The sequence below is a fragment of the Phaethon lepturus genome, unplaced genomic scaffold, assembly GCF_000687285.1.
Source record: "Phaethon lepturus isolate BGI_N335 unplaced genomic scaffold, ASM68728v1 scaffold9108, whole genome shotgun sequence".
Classification (NCBI taxonomy): Eukaryota; Metazoa; Chordata; class Aves; order Phaethontiformes; family Phaethontidae; genus Phaethon; species Phaethon lepturus.
In genome coordinates, this window is record NW_010556871.1 from 34,356 (window position 1) to 55,145 (window position 20,790).

The following is a 20,790-nucleotide window of genomic DNA, read 5'->3' on the forward strand; positions in this document are numbered from 1 at the left end:
TTTACAGCAAGATCCTGGGCAGAAGCCATGCTTTCATTCATCGACTTTAACAGCATGAACAATTCACTCAAACACATCCATTTCTGAAACTTTTTCCTGCCTAGTCTTTTACTGTATAGGGTGTACAAGAACTGGTAATATCCACTCTAGGACTTTACATTGAGCAAAAACCAACAGTTGCAAAATGGTTGCATTTTCCTACTTAACCCTAAATTCTTTTCTAGGAAGACTTTTATGCTTTAAGATAAAGAAACTGAGTAGCCAGTCAAAATAGTACTTTCTCTAAATCAATCAAATTATGCAATGAGTTAACTGAATAAAATGTCCACCTTGTACCGAGAAGTAGTATGTGACAAGACACTACTTCCTTTGGTTTGTAGTCTCTAAGTTCTGGTAAAGTTAGGACAAGTCAGTGACTTTCATAAACACTTACCTCTCTGAATTTCTCAGTATGCATACTTAGATGTACACCTGAATTCAATATAGCACATACCTGCACTGTAGCATACTCCTTTGTATTTAACAATGTTATCATGCTGCAGAGATTTAAGTATTTCAATTTCTCTTTCAAAGTCCCTAAGGTGCTCTTCTGTGCTATGTTGCAGCTTTTTCACCGCCACCACCTCCCCAGTATTATCCTGCAGGGGGTCATACCGGCACATCTCAACACTGCCAAAATTTCCCTGGATCACAAACAGAAATACTAGAATTAAAAACAAGTCCACATCATTGTCTCTTTCTTAGTGCTTGTTCATGCTGCTTCAGTGCTCGCTGTAGTAGCATTAAGGTGACCACAATTAATTATTTAAGTGAAATGCCACAAAACCTCCCTGAGAGAAAAAAAAAGGAGTGCAGGATCACAGGTAACAGTTCTGTAATATGGAAACAAACAGCGCAGGAGTAAAGAAGGACAAGGAGAGGGGGTGATGTCCATTCATTTTCTCCCCTTTCTTCACATATTTCCACTTTCACTTCCAAACTGTTAGTTGGGATACTCCTTTTCCAGCACTTGCAGAACCCCCTACATTTACGTTCCTCCTGGCTCTTAATGTTCCTCTGTTTCTTGGTGGTTCCTCCCCCATTTGTTTCAATGTTCTACCTTCTTCCCTTTCTCTGTTTGTATTTTCTTTATCTTCCTTTACGCAGCCATCACCTACCACTGTTCCTCTCGCTATGCTACCATTGTTCATAGTCAACAATGAACCATCTCCAAATAGAAGTAGTTCTGCTACTTTGCTTTCAGGCTTGCTTTCACTAATACTTGAAGTCAAAGGAATATATAGCTATCATGCCAATAAAAAACATAAACCAGCAGGGAACCATTCTGGAAAAATAGACTTGGTCATCTGTCTAGGCATGCTTTCAACACAGCCAGACTGCAAGGACTTGCAAAACTAGTAATCAAATGCTGATTTATAAAGCTTAAGTAGTTCAAGACCTACATATATCTCAAAAACTTTACTGAGTTTAGGGAATTCAGACTTCTCAGACTGTGCATGCACAAAAAACCCCAACCCTACTAGTTCTAAGCAAGATTGCTCTGGAGCTTTTTAAATTGAATATCAAGTATAAAAAGAAAAAGAAACACAAAAAAAAGATTATGTCAGAGGTAGCTCTGCATTACTGAAAAAGATATTACCCTATTGGTGTGACTGGATTCATTGTACAGATCAACTACCTTTCTTCTAATGATATTGTGAAACCGGAAAAAGATCTAAAAGGAACCACATGTTGTGGTCAGATATGACTGAAATTATTAATTTCTGTAACAGAAGCTTCAATGTAAATAATGTATATGGGGTCATTGGAAGATAACTGAAAAAGATACTTCTTTCCTAGGCAGTTCAAGAATTTCAAAATATCTTACCTTGCCAAGTTGCTGTAAAAACTTAAGATGTCTTTCTTCAAATTGTGTTGGGTCCCGATCTTCAAAAGCACCAGAAAATCCAAGTGCTCCAATTCTCATATTTGGCAACATATCACTTTCTGTCAATAGCTCATAATCTGAGGTCCAGGAGGAAAAAGGGAAGACAGAAAGGGAACAGGAGGCACAGAGAAGCAAATAGGAGACTAAAGAAACTTATTACAAACACAGCATGTTCCACCTTTGCTTGGCATACCCCAAGCTCAGAGTATTAACAACCACCTTAATTTCTATATAGTAATTTGCAGTCAAAGACAGAGGTGTATTACAAAAAAGCCAAATCACTTGTCTTGACCTGTAGCAAGTCTTGCTTTAATTTCCCAATTTTTCCTTTTTGCAGGTCTATTGTACTTAAAATTTAGCAACTATTGTGCAACATCTCCACTACTGCACAGGGAGGAAACGTAAACTTTTTAAGGGCTTGTGATAACATGCATCTTCCACTTGGAAAAAAGCAAGATACCTATTTACAGCATCAAGAGAAAAAAGACCATCACAAACATAACATACTTGGATAAGAGACTAGAATGTTCGGGATAGACAAACTAGAAAACTGCTTTGAATGATAATGCTAACTTTGAATGTGCTCTCTTTTAGAACAAACTAAAAAGCAGTAACGTATAAACTTAGTTTATTGGGGCTGCTTTGGAGAGTGATTGTGAATCAACATACCAAAGAGTAAGGCACCATATGAAAATGAACGAATAGTAATTAAGGTTCTTTTTGTCTAGTGTGTTGTTGTACCACAGACTCACCTGGAGTGAACAAACTATTCAAGTCACGAATAATTGCTCTAAATGAAGGCCTGAAATCTGGCTCATAATCCATACAGTTGTTTATAAGGTTTGCTAGTTCTGTCCAGTTGGGAGCAGGAAGCTGGTGCCTATCTTCATAAAACTGTAGTTTCTATAATTAAATAGATAAAAATAATTTTAATATACAACCGTGAAGAGTTGCAGAAGCCTTAACACTCTCACCAGGGCAGCCAAAAAATACAGCTCTCAACCTAGACTTGTTATATGACTGGTCATACATCTGGCCAATTTATGTCAAAAGCCAAGGCTGACAATGTAGCAAGACTGACATAATTTAGAGTAATCAGTTCAGAAATTCCCAGTCAGTCACTGGTGGAAGATAAGAAAACAGAGAAAGATAAATGTAAAGATTGTGTCTCCTTTGTTGGTAATTTCATAAAACCTCACTGGATGGGTCCAGCAGAAAATTCTATCCACCTGATCTGGCTGAGCTCCTCCAGTTGTAAAAAGCTTCATGAGTATTATGAAAGAATGTGGATTAGTACAACAGAGAAGGTAACTTCTGAACTACCCAGATGTCTATAAGCTAGGTCTGGGTAGACCTTTGAGTTTATGGTAAGAGCTAATTACAACACCTGAGAAATCAGATCAGACTTTGTGAAAAGGCAACAGTCCATTTATAAAAATAATACTACAAATCTTTTTGTAGCATAGTAAAGGAAATAATGGTTTTGCTTCCAATTAAGGAAGCAAATAAACAATTAATATTTTTCTGGGATGTGTTCCTCCCACCCCATCCCACCCCTGGCCCCAGTTGAGACAAAGTTAGCATTTCTGATGTAGCTAAAATTGTCTGCAACACGCAAATCTTACAGTATTTAAGATGTTCAATTACTAGAATAATGCAAATTAAAATCCATGTACATTGTCAGGAACACTTTTTGTTTAAAGTGCAACAGAAGCAATAAAGCAACAAAGCAACAGAAACATGAACAAGACAATACTGCCAATGCTGTATTTTGTCCCCATAAAAATAAAAAACAACACAAAATCAAGCCTCAAATCATCACTTTTGATCATTACCTACCAGTAAAAGTGTCCTTTTCCTACAGCAGTCATGGGTCACACCACCTTACATACTGATATAGTTACAACAGCAAATGTTTTAAATTAGAAGTGTCCCAAGAACTGTTGTGACTGCGGACCCAGTAATACTTACTCTTGAACAATCCAGTGCACTCAGAGGTTTGTCTCCTCCACTGCAGATTTCCCACAAAGTAGTACCAAAACTCCATTTGTCTGTGGCCAGGCTTAATTGTTTGGGATTCTCAATACATTCAGGTGGAACCCATGGTATTCTCTCAAGAAGAACTGTGCAATCACACAAAGGAAGCAACATGTTAAGGTGGATAATAAAACCATAAAAGTCTATAACATACTTGATTTCATAAAACTGACTTTAGTATACATAGGTATTTCATTCTGTAATGTGCTTATAATACCTTTCCAAGTTTTTATAACTCCCTGAAAAAATAAGCTACAGAATACATACAAAAAGAATATTTATGAATCAGAATGGAGGACCATTAGTTTTATTGTAAAGTGAGTCTAATGCTATAAAACTGCCTTAACATCATTTCCACATTATATTTTTGCTCCGACTTGTTATTTCCCCCAATGTTTCCAAGATTTAGTAGCTACCACAAAGGAACTAGATGGGAAAGAGCAAAGAGTACTTTGCTAGTGGTTGGCAAATTATGGCATAGCAAGAGACACCGCAGGAATTTCACACTATTTGATTTTTAAACTTTTGATACTGATTGTAGTAACAAGTTAAAAGATGGTACTGTACTGATGTAGATTTAGAGCTCCTTAAAATGAGATCTTGTAAGATTAATGTAGGCTTCTCATTTAAAAAGGGAGAGTTTAAATAGTTCATTAGAAAATAATGACACTGCATTGCTTATAGTCTCTTAGATGCATTATTTCTTTTGACATGTATAAAATCATCAAGTATAAAGTGTGTTCATTTTTCCAAAATGATTTAAAAGACTAGATAAAGATTAGTATGTTTAATTCAGTTTCATTAGCATAACAATCTTGCACACACTTTTCATTTCCTTCATTTTGCTGTTTATAAAGCATTAGAACAGCCTCAAAAGGCAAATGATAATCCAGTATCTTTAGCATCATCAAGTGGCTTCAGGTATTCACCAAGAAATGCACTGAAAATGATTTTCAGCAGCCAGGCAGCACTGTCAAAAGTGCATTTACTTTCAACTCTGAAAGTTTTTCCAAGCTATAAAATACAATTTAATCTTGATCAATAATAGGAGACTAAGTCCAGCAGCTACCTGCAGATGCAACAGACTTACTCATAGTACATTATAGCATACTAACAGTACTACCAGTGGAAAAAAAAAGGTGAAAATGAGAACAGCAGGAAAAAAAACCTCCCACAATGTAGAGTTGTGGCTTTATTTCCTGTAGCTATTTGGTGATAAAGAAGATACACTCAAAACTGTTGACTAGGACTGCAGAAATTACTTTAAAGTGACAGATGGATGAAGGAACTTACTACAATAGAAACACCTTAGATGGTCGTCAGAAGAAAAAACAACCCAAACTTATTTTTCAAGTCAGAAGCATTAAACAAGAAAGCTTACACAAAGACTTACTATCTCTTGGCAAAACTGTAATACTAATGCCAGGATCACTTAGTTTTATAAACGGAAGGTTTCCAGACTTCCTGTCTTCCTCTCTGATAAGTAAGATGTTTTTTGCACAGACATTCCCATGAACAAGGCCTTTATCCTCCTATGAACAGAAATGCATCTTTCACATACTGACAAAAAATTCCTACGGTTGAAAAGGTATTTAAAAACAAACACTTTACAGCATGAGGAAAACATCATCAGAGAAAATACTGATTGTAGATTAAGTTGATCAAATCTCAGACATTTCATGAGTTCCTCTCAAAGTTACAGTTTCTAGCCAATTTTCATTTTAATTATCTACCTAAAGTTTCAAGTTTAAAACTATTTGATGTACTTTAACTCAGAAGAATGCTGATGCATCAGTATGATTCATTTAAAACAAATATAAGAACATTTAAACTGTTAAAAGGGAAGATTAATCTAATACCATATTGTGTCTCGAATAATGCTCTTTATGTTAAATTACACAGAATGTAATGTTGGGACCTAATGCACAAAAAGAATGTACTAGCAGTTTGAACAGTACAATGTTTTCCCCTCCCAGTAGTTAACTACTAACACTACCAGGAAATACTTTAAGTTCAGCTGAGGTGATCATGAGCTGAGGTGGGAAAACTGGGAAGGACTGGTTCTGGGGTAAGGGGGAAAACAAATAATTACTGGAAATGTGGTTTTATTTCACACCAAAACATAAAGTATTAAAAAAAGAATGGGAAATTCAATTACACTTCAGTTACATTTTGTGCAAGACAGAAATATCTGTTCTTGGCTATCCACTATCTGGTATATGGCCAGCCTATTTTCAAATACCCTCTAGAGTTTCTAGTAGGGTAATAGCTCAGCTGTTCTACATGTATTAGCCTGAAACACTTGAATTCAGCGATTAACAAAACTGAAGAATAAACTACTTACCAGAAAATGCATGGCTAATGCCAACTGTTTGGCTACTTCCAGCTTCCACAAGATATTGATAACATTTTTGTTCTTTTTCAAATATGTGTCCAAGGATCCAAATTTTACATACTCTTGTACAAGGATGTCTGATTTAAAACGGTTTAAAAAAAGTAACAATTAAAACCAACATGAAATAATGGAATTTCAGGACAGATTCATTACTCTAGTACTACCCATCTATTTCTTTGATACCTTGCTGGTGAACTAACTATAAATTTGAAGCTATATGACATCTGAGTATTGCCACAAATATTCTATGTTCTTTATATTTCTTCAGGGTGTGGCAGTTAGCCTAATTTCTTCTCAAATGCAAAATTACTACATTTAATCATATTTACAGAATAGGTTCCCACCTTAACAAATCCAGTGAGCATCCTTCCACCCTCAGTTGAAAGGCACAATAAATAACATGACTTCTCATAAAGCAAAATAGTATACAGCAATATCAATTGAGTCAAACAATATTCAAATCATTAATTTCATAGTTGTTTACAGCCTATATTCTTAGTGAAAAATATGATGCTTTCCTGACAAAAGACAGTCTTTTTGAAAACCAACTAATATTTGCACTAAAAAAAATTGGTGTATATATATGACAATATATATGACATATGCCTTCAAGCATCCAGCAAATAACCGAAGAAACACGATCTATTTCATAATACTGCACAGATTTCATCAGTTTCAATACAACAATTTCAAACTGCATGACTGAACTCTTGCCTTCAGCTGCAAGATGCTCACATTCCCATGCTTCTCATTTAGACGCTAAAGACACTAGAAAGTACTGGTATTGTATTTAGTTATAACAAATAAAGTGATTTTTATAATAAATTCATTTTGTAGTCAGCAAACTTTTTTTTTACTATTATGTGAACCAATTTTCACCAAATCTGTACACCAAGTATGTAACTCACAGAAAAAATAAGAGTACCTCTTCCTGTTTCTTAGTAACTGCCTCTTACTAGACTGTAATAAGTCTCTTGCCTTCAGAAATAGAACTGTCTAGAGAGGGCAACTGTGATATAAAGGAGAAATAAGTAACCATATACATCTTGAGATAATTTTTTTTTTAATTATACATATGGTCTATCTGAAATTTTATATATACTCCCCATGCATGATATAGTGAATAAACTAGAAAAAACACTCTTGGGCATTTTTGTGAAGAAAATTGTGTAACAACTTCTTGGCCAAACATGGTGCCGTCCCTTTTCTAGCCTCCTAAGAAAAGCAGCTCCTGATACAGAATCCACACTCCCTTTCACAAATTCCTTCTCTCAGTGCAGGCAAGCATCTACATAATATGCTTATACAGTTATTATAAAATGCTTCCTTTTGTTACAAATGTCTAATCACATTAAAAAAATGGTTTTAGGGCAAACTAACATTTCTGCCCAAAAACTGAATGAAGAGGAAAAACTGGCAAAGTGAGACCCAATAGTGCATATTCGAAGATAGCAAACATAGGTATATGACAACCATCCAAAATTAAGATTTCATCACAAAATGTTATAAATGTATTTCAGATGTTCTTAAAAAAACCCCTATTAACATATAGTCACAATGCAGTTGACAACGCAAAGATTTTACCTTTAACATTTTGTGGTGTTTTTGTTGAAATACTGGGACCTCATGTTTTCAGATGGGATCTCTAAAGCAAACTTCCCAAAGCTATATTTGTGTTCCAAAGTCAGCACATGTGTGGGAAAGGGTGGCAGTTTCTGTGTTTCTGATCACAGTAAATGAAGATTTTCTGAGGTAGCCAAGCACTTTCCTTTCTAGCTAACCACAATGGATACAATGTAGGGGTGCAATTTTTCTGGCATTTCAAAAGCTCGTTTCATAAGTTCAGCAAAAATTTGCAAAAGTGAGATTTTCAGATAGAACAGACATGACTGAGTTATTTACAGAGGTTACTATTCACACTGACTGTATTTACACAATTTTTCCATTTTCTTTGTTATGAGCATATTAACTGTTTCTCAGACACCAAGACTAATACTACTGCAATATGAAAATGTATTGGGTGTCCAGGTGGTGTGACAGGTTGTTTTGTTTTGGGGTTTTTTTTCCCCTGCTTTTATCCAGAACCAATGGCAAACTCTAATGACAGCTGTATAAAATTAGTACAAAAAGATAATTAATTTCTACTTACTCTCCTCTCCACATACGCAGACTCCATAATTTAACACCAAATGTTTGTAAGAAAGCTGGCTCATCATACTTGCTGCCTCAAAGAAGGACTTTGAGGAAAGAGAGAGAGATTGAGAGAGAATAAGTGTCAGTGAAAACAACCCCCCAAACGTTAGAGAGAGACTGAGAGATACAATAGATGTTAGTGAAAACAAACCCCTCAAACATTACATGATTTCTAATAAATTTATTGAAAGCATGTGCATTTTTAAAAACATTTCAACTTCCATCTCCTTGCAAAGACCCTAACATATCTTATATTTTTGTGGTTGGTTTAGTTTTTGTTTTGTTTTTTTTAAAATAACTGATAATCCACATTCCAGAGAGGTTAGCAATCTCTTTCTGCAGGCAGGTGTATCTCCACATTTTTAAAAGAATCTTTGCTTCCATGTCAGTTAACTAAGTAAAGTAAAACACAGAGAAATTCATGACGCACTATTCAGTTTCCAATTTATTCTTTCATAATGCACTACTTGGTTTCCAATTTATTTCTTCATAGCACATTATTAAGTTAAAAGACAACAAGTATTATATTACTAATCTGCTACTCCAAGACCTTACCTAACCTTGTCAGGAAGGTTTCAGTTGCTTTTATTTCTTTAGCCAGTGGCAACTCCAACTACATTTGCTTGTGTACTGACTATTCACACAACAAAACAAGGTCAAAATTAGCACATTTTCCTCCTGGTGACTGCATTTGTATTTCTGTACTCTTAATCCTTTTAACAACTGATTTTCACTTACCTTTAGAATGTAAATACATTACCCAACTTATTAAAATTAAAACATGGGTTATAGTTTCTTTATTGTTTTCAATTGCACAAAGTGTATGCCTACATTGCTTATGAATATTAGCTATCCAAAATGTCCTTTTCTTTTCTGATTACATTTTCATATAGATTCGTCTTAAGTAATTGAAAAGTTCAGTAAACAATGGACTGCTTCTCTTGGCTTGCTGTAAATACAGCTAGATTAATTAGGAATTTGATACAATCATATAATCAAAATAAACAATACACAGCCATATAAAGTTACATTTATTAAACGCTACTACATCTTGTTAAAATCTTTAAAATTAAATTCTCACAGACACAGTCCTGGGCTCAATCACATCACCAGTGTATTAGTTTTTGCACAAAAGCATTTCAAGTTTGCTCACAGCTTCACTCAGTGAAAAGTACAGATGATCCTATAAATGACAAGTGTTTATCATACATAAACACTTCTGTTTTTTTATGACTTAATGTCTAATGTTCATTTTACTGGTGGGTCAGTATGACTCCAGAATATTGGAGACAGTCTACCAAAAGAAAGTAATTTTCAATAAATGTTGGTTGCTCATCTATATGTCATGAATTTACTGGTAAAGACAATTCTGTGGCAACACGACGTCTCCTGTGCTACTTGTATCAATCAAAAGAAACCGCTCTCTGGCTCTCAGTGGGTAGCTCTGAATTCTCTGATGGGTGGTGGGAGAGGGGAAATAAGATACATAAGGTGTACTTCCCAAAGCCAGTCTTAAATCCACCCTCCCAGAGTCACAAGTCCAGGAATGAGCTTGGTTCAATGCACAACCCTCTACCATACAGCAAATACTTGTTTATTGTAAGAAAAGTAATGCTCAACATCGCATGGACAAACATTATATAGCAGTCAACAATCACACCAACCTCAGAGTAGTTTCTGTGCACTTTATCCAGCACCTTTAAAAGAACTTCAGTTTGATGGAGCTGGCCATAGTCTCCCACTTCTTTCCTTACACCTTTGAAAATCTTAGTAAACGTACCCTGTCCGAGACTCTCCTCCTAAAAGACAGGAGGGATGCAGATTAGGAAAAAAAAATTCCAAAAACTCTGCCTGTTTTGCAAAAGGTCTCTTGAACAACAATCCTAAGTAATGCATATGCAAATCATTACAGCTAGCACACCTCTGGAGTCAGATTGAGGGGACAAGGAAGCAACTATATCAGAAACAGCTTAAATCTTTGCTTATTTTTTGTCGACTCCTCAAGGATCTCAGAAAATAACCTGCTGCAACACAGAGGAAGGAATTGCTGTTACTAAGATGTATTTAGACATCCCTAGAAGTAAAGAAAATAACTGGTATTGCAGTCAAAACAACATATTTAAGAAAACCCCAATTATTTGTATTAATGGAAAATTTTATAAAGTTCTTTTCTCTCACAGCTCTAAGGAAAGATTACAGCAAAATCCCCCAGTTCAGGTAAGGCTCTTTTAAATATATATGGAGTTTTTTAAAACTTAGTGTGTGTTAAACGAACGATCTGCAGAGGAAGAAGCAACTTACAAATATCAAGTCCTCATTCCGGATTTTGTGAAAGACCATCTGGTTGACATTATTGTGTCTCTGTAGCGTAGGTGATGAAGGTACATCAGAAACACTATTGCTTCTGAAGACTAGGAGATTTGATTTATCTGGGAGAAGAAAGAGGGTGGGGAAAAGAAAAACAAATTAAATTTGTAAAATATAAAACTAAAACAGTGTATTTCAGAAAGATTACTAATGAGAAGCTGTTAAACCAACAAAAAGCCGATACCACTTTGCAATCAGTCTATTAAAAAAGCCACAGTATTTCATTAAACAAATTCAAAGTCTGATTTTTTTCTAATCAGCAAAAACATTTAAGTTCAATTAGCTGTTTTAAGTTTCTTAAGTACTCTTACTTTTGACAAACATTCTGAAAATATTCCTGCCTCCTTTCACATTTTAACTTCTGCTGTATTTGTAGCAACAAACAGGAATGCAAAATGGGGATATAAGTCACCTTCTTCTTTTATATTACAAAGTCATTCTGATACCTGTATAAAGGTTTTAAGTATTTTTGCCCTGGCAGCACTTTAGTGATCCTCTTTGCCTTATGTTTACCAGAATAACTATTCATTGAGTGATTTTGAAAAAAGGCTCTCCACGAAGTACAACAGGTGTGTTACTAAAATTAAAGCTGATAGGTTGTATTTGAGGGTGTATGCATGCATGCGCAATTATATTTATTCAATAATTTATAATTCTGATGCATACACATTTTTTGTTTTGATGGAAATAAGGTTTTGTTTGATGGAAATAAGAATAAAATTATTCTCTGTAGTGTGCATAAGCATTTACTTTTCAAATCTTTTCTAGCTTTTGAATCCATGGGCTAATTTCAATCAAATTGGAGAGAAGTAAAAGTGACATCAAATAGTGTGTTCTCTCAAGTTGTCATTTAATAAGGGACTTGGATAGAGACAAAGACTAACTAAGATTAACTGTAAGTAGTACTACTTATAACAGGCAAAAAGGGCAGATGTTATAAAATTCATAATGGAGAAAGATATTACGAATATCAAAGACAGGCAAAAACCTTTAATGTAAATTCAAGAAAAACCCACTCCTCAGACAGTAGCTCTATTCTATGTGCATCTTTCAGTGTTAAAAAGAAGTTGAAATCACACTGCAGCCTTGGCATAGTTCAGCTAAGATATCAACAAACAATGAAAGAAATTCATTGGCGTTATTGATTCCATTGCTTATGGAGTTATCCTTAGTGAGGAATGACACATTCAGTAGTTCTTTCCTTCCAAAGACATGAAAACACTTGATTGAAGAAGAAATGCTGCTGCATACAACCACTACAAGTAAGAAACCAGTTTTGCTTCTTATCATGAAACTGGCTACCATGATTCTTTCTGGAAGACCATCTTATAACGAAGTAGTATTTGGCAGATGCTAGGACTGAAAACTGTTGACTAAGAAGATGAACAAGTCAGTCAGTGAAATTTAAAAAAAACCTCACAAACATATATCTACCTACCTGAGAGTCATTTAATGTTAACTTATTTTTAAATCTTTAATCAGAAATTGGAAACCCTTCTGCTTAGAAATAATCTTTCTCTTACCTTTTGGTTTTGGAGGACAGCATTTGATGAACTGGAAAATTATGCTGTCTGAACGGACAGTTTCTGTCTGGTAACAGGTCAACAGATCCTTAAGATTACCAAAACTTCTCTTGGTTCCACTAAGATTATATTCTCCGTTCTCATTCTTCGTAATTAAGCAGTGCTTATAATCAGTGGTATTCTCACGCTGCAGAGATTTTTTCCATTAAAAATAAAATTGATCAATATTTGGTATTTGAAAGTTTGTTTAAATGTATAGCACCCTAATAACTAAAGAAAGAATGCTTCAAAATATTACAGTAAACTTTTATTTTGTTCTCATTATGTAATACTGATTCTGAGAAAACATTCTGTTCCCATTACGGAATTAGCATGTTGATGATGAGAAAAACAAATGTTACAATATCTGCAAAGATGGAGCTGAGAAAAGAGATAATGGATCCTAGGGGAAAAAAAAAAAAAAATCTTTCAGAGCTAGTAATGAAAGATTCTTCACCCTTGGGGATACTACCCCTTGCACATGAGGTAATATCGAAACAAAATTTTGTTGGAAGCAATAGCCCAAATGCTCATGTTCCATGTTATTTTGGACAGCATTTGGAGATCTCAGCTGCATTTCTACTTTTCTGTCATCTGCAGCACAGTTCTAAGCAATTAGTTCTTAGCACAGATTTTCAATATGCACTGAATTAATTATACAATGAGTCTTGAAAAGATCACATTAAAGATTTTTAACTAAGAGGAGCTCTTAATAGTGCTTTCATGGTCCTTCACATCAACATTGTGGCAGCCTTTCAGTTGGGCTTATAAGAAAGATGGGGACAGATTTTTTAGCAGGGCCTGTAGCAACAGGATGAGGGTTAATGGTTTTAAACTGGAAGAGGGCAGGTTCAGACTAGGTAGAAGGAAGAAATTTTTCACAATGAGGGTGGAGAAACAGTGGCACAGGTTGCCCAGAGAGATAGATGCCTCATCCCTGGAAACATTCAAGGTCAGGTTGGATGGGGCTCTGAGTAACCTGCTCTAGCTGAAGATGTCCCTGCTCATTTGCAGAGGGGTTGGACTAAGATGACCTTTAAAGGTCCCTTCCAACCCAAACTATTCTATGATTCTATGAAATTCTGAATCTCAAAAGCCTTCTGACAGCTTGCCCAGAAAGACTCAGAACAAGCAAAAAACCAAAACCAAAACCAACAATATGGCTAGGTCACTTAATGGCAGGCTTAACTCACAAGCTTGACTCTCAGACTTTGACTTTCTAAGCTTGCTCAGGGACTGATCTCTTCGTCAAAAAATTCCCTATCAAACACACTTCACTGACTGGACATAAAATTTTTGTGAAACTTATCTTAAAATGGCTGTTTACTTCTCGATCCACACATCAACCTTATTTTGTCATTGTCAGAGATGTACAGGATTTAGCAAAATTGCTAGCTTGCTTCAAACCAGCAGCAAAATCCATGTATGACCTTCCCTAGTTAAAAGCCCAAAGGTAGCTCTGTTAATTTGAGAGAAGCTTATCCCTGGAACCAGATCATAAAATTATATAATAGCAATATTAAAAGTACTGTATTATCACTAACTGCAATCTCACAGAAGAGAGGTCATCTGGTCCTTTAGCTGCATGAGAATTGCAGGCATTTCAAGGGTGGCTCCCACTCTACCTAACACCAGATACCCAGCAGGAGATCTGTATTGACGTAACAGCTGCCAAACAACCTGGCTGGCCCAACACTGGGCATGGGAACAGGACCCAAACCCAGAACCACCTGTGGAGAGACTCTCAGTTCACAAAGGGCTGTATACTCAGTCTAACTACGCCCTATTCAGGAGGGGGAAGAAAGGGAGTAGGCAGAAATCCAAGGAAAAAAAGCAACTAAAAAACCCCAAACCTTAAAAAAAACAAAACCAAAACCAAATGGCTGTTCCACCCAAACATTTACTGAAGTCTCAAGAATCATGTCACTATCCCTCAAACTCTCAAGCTCTCTTCCCTCCACCTGTCTTGTTCTCCTAGGCATATGGTATGTGTCGTTAGAGGTTCTTTACCATACAAGTATTTTGAATGACCTGAAAGCTGGTCAGTCTGACAGAAGTAGCCATAGAATACACATATCAGACAAACATTCTGAAGAGAAAATTCAGAATCATTTACTGAACATGCCAGGCTTATTATAACGCAGTAAAAATTATACAGGTACAATACAAACCTCTATAGCAAAGGTGAGGAAGTATTTTTTAAAATCTTTAGGACTGCAACGAAGAACGTAGAAACCAGTCTGATTACCCGCTTTCTTCAGTTTACTGATAGCAAAGTCCATGCTATAGTAAAAAGAAAATGTTTAATATGGCATACTTTCAAAATCCAGGAACATCAGAGATTGGCCTATGAGCACTATTATCAGATATGGAATACAACTGCAACCCAAACTCTCAGATTTTTACAGCTTCGTTTAACTCAATCTTTTTGTCCCTTTATTTTCCAATATTCAGGGTGGCTGCTTATGTAGAGCGCAGTGTATTAAAAATTCTTCATACTGAAAACACAACAATTATTTATTTGATGAGAAATCTTACAGCCTAAAACATTATATTCTCCTAAGTTTTAGGACTATCTGATATGACTTTCAACATCAATTATGGAAGCAGCTGTAATAAAACTGCCTCATAAGCTAAAATTAGCAAAATATTTGTGTGGGTGAAAAGGGTGGGTTTGCCTTGGGAAAGGGCTAACAAGAAAGAGAAGTTGAAATAAAACATAACCTGTTACTACAAGAACCAGTTTCCTCTTAAACCAGCCTTGCTAACTGACTGTCTCCATCTCAGGGAATGAGGAATAGAAGGGCTTGGAAAGGTCTAGACTCATTGCATATCCTTTTAAACAGCCCTAAATAAAGGTCAATAGACAGCATTATAGTGCATGAATTAGTGCATGCACTAGTGCATGAAATGTGATTAGAACTGTATAGGCCTCCATCCCTCTCCTCCTCCTCCATCTCTCCTGAAGATTATAGCACCTACCCTATTTGTCACTGGGAAATTTACAGAACTATTCTGTATTAGCTGAGTAGACAGTGCTAGTTTCATGCAACATATCTTGCATATATCAGCTTTCAAGCTTTCTGTAGCTAAAGCAAATACCCATTTTATTCTGCCTAACAAAACATTTCTAAAGCTCCCATGTGTACTTTTGCAAACAATAAACAAAACTATATGAATTATTTTAAAAGTTCCATGAAGTTTAAAAAATTTTAATGAAGGTACAAAATTATTCCTCTTAAAAAAACCCACAAAAAGGAAACAAGGAGACAACATTCCTTAAAAACAAACAAAACCTCCAATTTATATGGCTGGCAGTTTACTGCAATCCTTGCTCAAATGCTGAAGAGTGTGTTAGCTGAATTTTCCTTTTTCCTCTTGGCATCTCAGATAACTGCTAGAGGCTGCAGTGAAAACATGAGATCCTCTGTCTATGACACTGCATATTGCTGCCATGGTAGTAACTATAATTCTGTAAAATAAGCATCATGACTTTGCTGCCTGTCTCACTTAAAGAAAAACAGAATTCTAAGAGAAGAAAATTAAAACCAGTATCTTTCAGTTTGTTTTTTATAATATGTCAAGAAGGCATCGTATTTTGCAAAGTGAAGAATAAGAGGAAAAGTGTAAAGCATTTTATGTTACGTGAATGTAATAAATACACATTTCAAGATGTCCATCAGGGCTCACAGTCAACTAATGTTTATCTTTCAAAAATAGTATCATCTTGATACAGTTCTAAAAAATTGCTTACAAAATTGGTCCGTGGCAGTTGCTTTGGATATTTTCAAGGACCGATGGTGGTGCTACTTCTTTACAAAGATAATGGTGGGCATCCGCAGTTAATCTGTAATATCCATCAATTAATGATACAAAGGAGAGGGCTTCTCTTAATGATTGAAATTCAGCCTCCTGTTAAATTGCCAGGGGAAAGTGGAGGGGAGAGGAGAGGGTGCAGGCAGAGGAGAGAGAGAGAAATGCAATTTTTAATACGCAACACAAAATTTCTAGATATGGTGGTGGTATAAAAAAATATAAATATATGCATACATTTAAGATATCCCAACTGTTTTTAACTACTGTTTGGTGCTACCCAAAACTTGTTAGCAATCTTCAAAGTTCAAAATTAAACCCAAATCAAACAAATCTGCCCTAAAAAAACCCCTTCCTCTAGATATACAAAACAGCAGAGGAATGCTGACAAGAGGGAACATTTGAAAGGGAAAAACTGAGCAGATACAACTCATCGTGGCAGACACCTACTGTCCTGGCAACACGGTGCTATTTTTTTCCTAAAGGAAAGCCTTCGCTTATCAGAGATTTACGGGGCTGCCTTCAAGTAGCAAAGAAAAATCTCTAGGGAAGTGTCTGCCCAAAAATTTAGCTAGTAGTCAGCAAAAAGTGGTGTCCTGAGCTCAATCATAGATAGAAGCTGACTTCTAACTGCTATAAAGATAGGAGCAATGGATGGAAGTGGGAAGAAGAATAATGTGGTCAAAGGAAACCGGGGTGTGGAAAAGATCTATGCAGAATACATTGAACAGGTAAGAGCAGGGCAAAATTAAATCCATCTGTAACAACATATTTATTACTGCTAGTAAAGGAAAATATAGATAATTGCATAAAAATACACTCTATTTTCTTAATATTTTGACAGTTGCATCAGAGCATTAAAGGCTTCTTTACTTCAACAGAGAAGTGTTACTCTACCATCTACAGAGTCACACTAGATTTCACTCAATAGCACAGCCAAACAGAACAGGCTTTAGTACGTGCTGCACAAGTTTGCCAATGACATGGGGGACAAACTTAGTGGCTGAACACAATCTTTTGGCAAGTTCTTTGCTGGACAGCAATAAAAAAAGCTGGTGCTTTTGACTGGGTGCCAAAAATTTGTTTGGAGTCTTCAAACCTCGTATTAAAAAGAGGACCTGCGAACAACTCCCTAGTTGTTTCAACATGATCAGAAAACCCACACAGATAACAGACCTAAAAATCCAGCTATTTTAATCAATCCATGCATCCTAAAACTTTAAGTACATTTCTATGATGAATTCTACTAGCTGTGTAACAGGTTAAACTAAATCACAAATTCTAATTTACACATCAGCTAATTCTGGTGTGTAAGGTGTCCAGACACAAATTATAAGCAAAACAGCAGCTACTGCACCTTTTCCTGCTCTACCTTGCTTTTTCATAGCTTTTTTAGACAAGCTCTTAGAAAGTCACTTTTACCCTCAGAAGCATATGCAGTCAAGTACCTAACTACTGCTGTTGAGAGTTTTTAAGAGAATTTTAATGGCTTAAGATTAAGGACGCTTCCTCCACCAATCTGAAATAGTATTATACTCCCAGCATCATAGATGCACACCACAGACACTCCAGCTACTCTTATATTTCAATAAAAAGCCTTGAAAAAATTTCAAATTCTTAACAGGTCATTAATTCTGTGCCATTAATGCAGGAAATTAATGTGAATCATAATTCTACTATAAATGAAAGTAAACCACATCTTTTTTTAAAAATATATCATTAGAGAGACAATAAAATTAGTTAATGCTTATTGAAATATTTTTTGAAATTTTAAAAATTATTATAGAAAAGAAGTACATAAGCTGTACACAGGCTTTTTACACACGCACACACACACACACAGAAAGGAGGTCTCAGCTCACAAACTCCTGAGATGGGTAGACCTGAAGGCCCACAGATCAATCACAAATAAAGGAAGAAACAACTTGTGCTGGGTTTGCATGGCAAGGTTTTGGCAGCGGGCTGGCTGCATGGGTGGCTTCGGTGAGAAGCTGCTAGAAGCTTCCCCCGTGTCCAACACTGCCAGTGCCAGCCAGCTCCAAGATGGACTCGCTGCTGGCCAAGGCTGAGCCCATCAGGGACAGCGGTAGTGCCTCTGGGACAACAAATTTAAGAAGGGGAAAAAAAAACTGCTGCACAACAGCAGCCGGAAGACAGGAGTGAGAATGCGTGAGAGCATCAACTCTGCCAGACACTCAGGTCAGTGCAGAAGGACGAGGAGGTGCTCCAGGCACCAGAGCAGAGATTCCCCTGCAGCCCATGGTGAAGACCATGGTGAGGCAAGCTGTCCCTCCCTGCAGCCCATGGAGCTCCACCCTGGAGCAGATCTCCACCTGCAGCCCGGGGAGGACCCCACGCCAGAGCAGGTGGAGGTACCCAAAGTAGGCTGTGACCCTGTGGAGAGCCCACACTGGAGCAGGTTTGCTGGCAGGACCTGTAACCCCATGGGGGACCCACTAGAACAGTCTGTTCCTGAAGGACAGCAGCCCGTGGAAAGGACCCATGCTGGAGCAGTTTGTGAAGAACTGCAGCCTGTGGGAAGGACACCATGCTGGAGCAGGGGAAGAGTTTGAGGAGGAAGGAGCAGCAGAAACAACATGTGATGAACTGACCACAATCCCCGTCCCCCTGTGCTGCTGTGGGGGAGAAGGTAAGAGAAATTAGGAGTGAAGTTGAGCCTGGGAAGAAGGAGGGGGTGGGAGGAAGGTGTTTTAAAGATTTGGGTTTAATTCTCATTACTCTAGTCTGATTTGAATGGCAATAAGTTAAATTAATTTCCCTGAGTCGAATCTGTGACAGTAATTGGTGAATGATCTCTCCCTGTCCTTACCTCGACCTATGAGCCCTTTGTCATATTTTTTTCACCATGTCGAGTTGAGGAGGGGGTTGATAGGGCAGCTTGGTGGGCACCTGGCATCGAGCCAGGGTTAACCCACTTCACAACTGTGTGAGAGTTGTATACCTGCTGGAAAGCCTGACTCAAGTGCAATGCTGGAGCTCAAACTGAAACAACTTTTTTCATTCACGTGTAAAATACTTTAAGATCTTCTTTAAAGAATTTTAAACAGTAAAAGCAGTGACATTAAGTTTGTCCCAATACTAATTTTCTGTGCATCATCATTCTTTCAGAGCATTTTGAAGCCTTTTTCGATGTGTTGGTCACTGGCAGACAGCTTACCATGACAGCATGGAAACAGTATGCTTGATAGCTAAAACCACAGACTCAGGTTTGAGGCTCCAATAAAGAACAGAATAAATCTGTGTATCAGAAATTACCCTAAGCTATAAAAGTCTATTTCTATTTCAGTCCATGAACTTTGAATGCAAAATATCTTTGGTGAAACACTGCTTATACTGCTGAAATGCATTTAGCTTGACCTCATGGTTAATTAACATGGTTATTGGATGTGCAATACTATAAATACCACAGCAATCACATGGTCTGCTCAAAGCAACATCTATTTGAGAAAACAGCAAAGGAAAGTAAACAGACCAGATTCTTGCTGTCTTGTTTGTGAATGGTGACAATTCTTCTCTCACTGGAGCCTTCCTGGCTTGCTTGTTTAATGCTGACATCAATGATATCAGGAAAATCACAGTATGTTTGTAAATCCTGCAATGAATATTGGTTATATAATGTCAGTAATAACAGAAACAGTAACTAAAAACCCCATTTGCAGCATTAGAATTCCTACAATTCTGACCTTGTAAGCCAGCAACAAAGAGGATCATAAAAGCTTAAATATGCCATTACAAATAAAGAAAGGAGTTTTGTGTTTACAAGACCATGTGTGGTTGTTTTTGTTTATTGTAGATATTTATTTGCTCTGTAGTATTTTTTGAGGATTAACGATGGAGTATTTTATTTAATCCCAAAGCGTGGCTTTTTTTTTTTTTTGAGAACTTATTATTAGCATCCCGATTAAAGATGTTCAAAAAGCTTGTTAACAACCCAAAATGTCATCACTTCCTTCACAGTGATACAGGCTGCAAAATCTGATACCAAAGAGGTGGATATAGTAGATAAGGGTCTATAACAAGAAAGGGTCTAAGAGAAGGTTCTACCATCAGTCATGGTCATTACTGACTAGGTAACTTGAAGCACAATCCTAATTACATGGGAAATCCAAGACACATTTTCCTTTGATAGCAAGTTCAGGTAGTTTTTGATACTGGGAATTCTTTACCAGTTCCATCAGTCTTTCACAAGCCAAATTACAAAGCGATAAATCATACTTTGTTTCACTTTCAGCAGAACTTCAGATGCTAAGTAACATCCTCAAATAAAGGTACATTTATCTATCTAAAATTATTCTTCCAAAGCAAATAGATTTTATTAAAGTCAGAATACCCCATTTACATGGCTGCAAGCATATCCTAATACATAGACAGCTGTAATAATCAAGGCTGTAACATTCAGTGATTATCAGCTAGAATAAATCAGCTCAAATGCATTGACATCCCTGAAGCTCTGGTTTTCATCTGGTTGTTGGAAA

The 20,790-nt window shown here is 36.6% G+C and overlaps 1 protein-coding gene across 1 annotated transcript in view; it reads right to left on the reverse strand.

Moving 5' to 3' along the window:
* The window catches only part of JAK2 (Janus kinase 2), a 51,689-nt gene that overhangs the window by 12,465 nt on the left and 18,434 nt on the right, over window positions 1-20,790 (reverse strand). Inside the window, exons 7-19 of the mRNA XM_010292583.1 lie at window positions 19,788-19,907; window positions 16,236-16,393; window positions 14,653-14,764; window positions 12,443-12,629; window positions 10,854-10,981; window positions 10,217-10,351; window positions 8,509-8,596; window positions 6,309-6,436; window positions 5,358-5,496; window positions 3,899-4,050; window positions 2,680-2,830; window positions 1,868-2,004; window positions 494-683 (exon numbers count right to left, since the gene is read on the reverse strand). Coding sequence (XP_010290885.1) covers window positions 494-683; window positions 1,868-2,004; window positions 2,680-2,830; window positions 3,899-4,050; window positions 5,358-5,496; window positions 6,309-6,436; window positions 8,509-8,596; window positions 10,217-10,351; window positions 10,854-10,981; window positions 12,443-12,629; window positions 14,653-14,764; window positions 16,236-16,393; window positions 19,788-19,907 — 1,825 coding nt within the window. The remainder of the gene's footprint in view (window positions 1-493; window positions 684-1,867; window positions 2,005-2,679; window positions 2,831-3,898; window positions 4,051-5,357; window positions 5,497-6,308; window positions 6,437-8,508; window positions 8,597-10,216; window positions 10,352-10,853; window positions 10,982-12,442; window positions 12,630-14,652; window positions 14,765-16,235; window positions 16,394-19,787; window positions 19,908-20,790) is intronic.